We start from the raw sequence: 3572 nt of genomic DNA, 5'->3' as shown, positions 1-3572 counted from the left end.
CTGCAGCCCTTTATAGTATGGCACTCAGGTAGGACATGGTACAAATAACATTTTAGCATTTGTGTTAAATTGTAATTGGATGTTTATTGAAGGCAAAACAGTAAAGAGAAGGACTAGCCTGTGTTTTCAACTGGGCTAAGTAATTGCAGCTTAGGAGGTGCTGTGAGGGGACAAAAGATAAAAAAAAAGTGGAGAGTATGTAGAAAAATGGTCTTTTTTGTTGTTTTTTTGGTTCTGGTGCTGTTCTCGGTGAAGCACTTAGCCCCTTTTGAAGATTCTCTTGGATTCAACTCCTTCATATATGTAGGTCTGTTAAGAAATTAAGAAGAAAAATCAGTGGCTGCTGTTACAAAGTTTCAATTCACAGATGCTGTTGAGACATGGTCAATAGTGATTTAATTAATTATGACTGGTTATGGTGTGGGGTGTAGCAGCCCTTGTGCAGGCTCTGAGGAAAGGTACGTAAAGAAAGTAAAACAGGCATAAATTCTCTGTGCAAACATTTGAACCACCATGGGACAGCTATTGAGGGCTTCAGAAAAAAACCCCAAGTCTTGTGCCACATTCCCAACATGAAGAAGCCTGGCAGAATTGGACTGTATATTTTTTTTTATATCTCAAATCTCACACCTGTCTGTAAGGTTGTTGTTTGTTTTTTTTTTAATTTATTCTTTTAAGAAGCTTGTGACCTGCTAGCAGAGAGGATCTTAACGCATTACAGTTCCGTTCCGTTTCAGGCTTTACTGCAGAGAGTGTAATATTTCCCTTTTGTTTCGAACTTACCACTCTGTGCCGTTTTCCCCTACCCCAACCCCAAATATTGTTTTAAAAGGGCATTTATCAGCCATTGAGTGCATTACCCTGTAGTGCGCTCCTGTGGTAGGGCTCTTGCAAGGCACATACTTAGAAAAGGGCCTTCAACTAGAACACATCTGTACAGTGTGTGTGTATATATAGAAACACATATATATCTTCTTTATACAGTGTGTGTTCGCAGTTCACATGGGTTGAACAAACAAGGTAAAAATCGCAGATTGTGAGCTTTATTTTAAATTCCGATAGATTACTTGACTTGAGGATTTAAACTAAAGGTAAATGAGGTTATTTGGCTTGAAGAAAATATTTCCTATTTCCAGAACAGCTCTTAAAATGTTTTCATTATATTGTAAAGTTGTATGTAAGTGACCGTTTCACTCACCTGAACAAGTTCTTCACCTACAATTTCTCTGTATGTTGTGAGTACTTTTCCATTATCTTTTCTAGTAAATTTTCCCACAAGTTTATTTCCTTCCATATTCCAAGAACCCTGTGTTGGGGGAAAAAAAACTTCTTAATATTTTGCAATAGCTATCACAGTGGTTTGATTTAAACACTTCAGAAATGTTTACATGTGAGAAGAGATTAAAACAGTGCAGTAAGGCTTTTTTTTTTGGACATTGATGGAAAGGTTGTAGAAATTAAATGTTTATAAAATCATTAGTTTATCGAATTGCATAATATTCAAGCTAGATTTTTTTAGTACTCCATACACCTTATTTTAATAGTTAACAAATTTCTTATAAATACCCACTTTGCACTGTAGGTGGTGTACTTGAGTATCGTAATTAGTAAAATTGCGATCACTTGGGTCTCACGATGTGAAACTTGTTACTTGCTCTGCTTTTCTGGGCTCCCTGTGGCACTTCACGTTTCACGGTACAGTGTTGAACTATTAACACCTAAGACGACCTTGTAGTTTTGCATAAAAGCTTCAGGCATTTCTAAACAGTCACACTTCATCAGTAAGATTTAAATTAAAAACCAGGAAGGCAAAACATTCATCTTGAAACTGATTCATAAAGTTATTCTCATATACTAAATATATAATTATAAAGTTTCTTACAGTAAGCTCAGTCCCATCTGCCAGGCTGTACTCAAAACTGACTCCCAGAGTGAATTCAATATCTATGTTACGGAAGTTGCTTGATTCTTTGACAGTAAACTTGTTTCCATCTTGTTGAATAGTGATCTTCAGGTTGTCATGGGCTCCTAACTTTCTTTTCACCATGTTAACACCTAGAAAAAACAATGAACATCAATAATAAGACAAAGTATCATATTTGTCCCTTTTTAGTGACTTTTATGTGCTCAAGTGAGTTTATTCTAGCATTCTGATGCGATTTTTTATTCTCATTTACTTTTTATTGAGGCCGTATCCATCAGTACAGATATGGTACAAACCACTCTCCAACAGGAATGGTTACATTTATATCCATATAATGCACATTTTGTGCACACTAAAATTGTCAGGATGTTAAAATGACTTGAATCGCGTCTTTCCATAAAATCGAAGAATTATGATTTCCTCCTTGTGTAATTTTTAAACTAGTTTCATGTTATCAGAACCATATTCCTGCTACAGAATTCTTCTTCAAGTTTATCATTCAAATTCTCGGAGCCTTTTCCTCAAATGTAGACTTAGATTCTTTCCTCTGATGGCATTAGTGAAGTTGCTTAAGGTGAACATCATGTAACTGAAATCAGAACAATTATCAGTACTTCCCCTCCCACCCCACCAGGATCTTTTCTCTTTTGAAAATAACTGCAGTACGCTCCGCAAGGGCAGAGCAGCAAACAGCGAAAGAACAGGCTGGCCAGAAGGTGGTTCACAAACAGCTCCAGTTTGTGTTCAGCCAAAGCGGTATTATTCTTATCGAAGGCATTGGAAAAGGAAGACTTACCCATGGCCTCCATGAACTTTTCGTAGTTTTCATTTCTTTCTACTTTCCAGGTGCCATTAAATGCCATGTTTCTGTCTGTGGGAGAACTGTTCTGAAATAATGTATCTTTGCAAAGAGAATTTATGTACTGGCTTATCTTGAAAGCAATTAACAGAATGATGTGGCTGACTAAAGCTCAACTGATCTTTTCAAGGAGAAGTTTACTATAGTTTAATCAAATAAACAATCATGACCACTCTGCTTGCTGAATCTCTTACTGCCCCCAGGTCATGATGGTCTCTATTGCTCATTGTAACAAAGAACTGCTAATCCACTCATTTTATTCACCATTTTTGCGTTGTACTAAAAATCAGCTATGGAGTGAAAGCAATAGACTATGAAACTTTCTTGACATTTCCTGTCTGTGTTGTATCTTTATGCTTGTGGGAGAGTATGCAACTGGAGGAAATATATTTACCAAACAAACCAATCAGAAATCTCTACTTCGTTTATTAAAAGTTGGAAGAGATCTGTTCTGCTCAACATCATAGATATGGGGCAGAGGCTTTACTCAATGTCTACAGGTTGTTTTAGACAAGTATCTGTTTGATTCTTGTCTAGTGCTGAGCTATGATTATTGGGATGAAATTCTATATTCTTGTGCTCACTGTTAAATATATAGTTTCAATTTGGAGCAGTTTCTACAAATTTTCTTTGTTATGTCACATTCATTGAATGCTATATGCATCTAACACGTTCCTACATCAGAAAAAGATGTGCAGTTAGGTGAATTTACCTGATGTGGTTGTTTTCCATAGGTCCCAGATTTTTTTCAAGGATAATACAGGACATGAGTCTTCCTTGACATAGCTT

General features: G+C 36.3%; 1 protein-coding gene across 1 annotated transcript; it reads right to left on the bottom strand.

Moving 5' to 3' along the window:
* Nucleotides 1-258: 258 nt before the first annotated feature.
* On the bottom strand, nucleotides 259-2807 carry FABP2 (fatty acid binding protein 2, intestinal). Its single transcript, XM_009873299.1, has 4 exons — nucleotides 2721-2807; nucleotides 1883-2055; nucleotides 1199-1306; nucleotides 259-309 (listed from the first exon to the last, which is right to left on the bottom strand). Exons 1-4 carry the CDS (start codon nucleotides 2785-2787, stop codon nucleotides 259-261), a joined length of 399 nt encoding a protein of 132 aa, XP_009871601.1. The 5' UTR covers nucleotides 2788-2807.
* Between the last annotated feature and the right edge of the window lie 765 nt (nucleotides 2808-3572).

This window comes from Apaloderma vittatum, unplaced genomic scaffold (assembly GCF_000703405.1).
Source record: "Apaloderma vittatum isolate BGI_N311 unplaced genomic scaffold, ASM70340v1 scaffold3937, whole genome shotgun sequence".
Lineage (NCBI taxonomy): Eukaryota > Metazoa > Chordata > Aves > Trogoniformes > Trogonidae > Apaloderma > Apaloderma vittatum.
This window is presented reverse-complemented; position numbering and strand designations above follow the sequence as displayed.

Coding starts and splice junctions, on each gene's coding strand:
- FABP2 (XM_009873299.1), bottom strand. CDS start 2,787: ATGGCATTTAATGGCACCTGGAAAGTAGAAAGAAATGAAAACTACGAA. Junction 1,307..1,882: donor CAGATGGGACTGAGCTTACT/GTAAGAAACTTT, acceptor CCCCCAACACAG/GGTTCTTGGAATATGGAAGG. Junction 310..1,198: donor TAGGTGAAGAACTTGTTCAG/GTGAGTGAAACG, acceptor ATTTCTTAACAG/ACCTACATATATGAAGGAGT.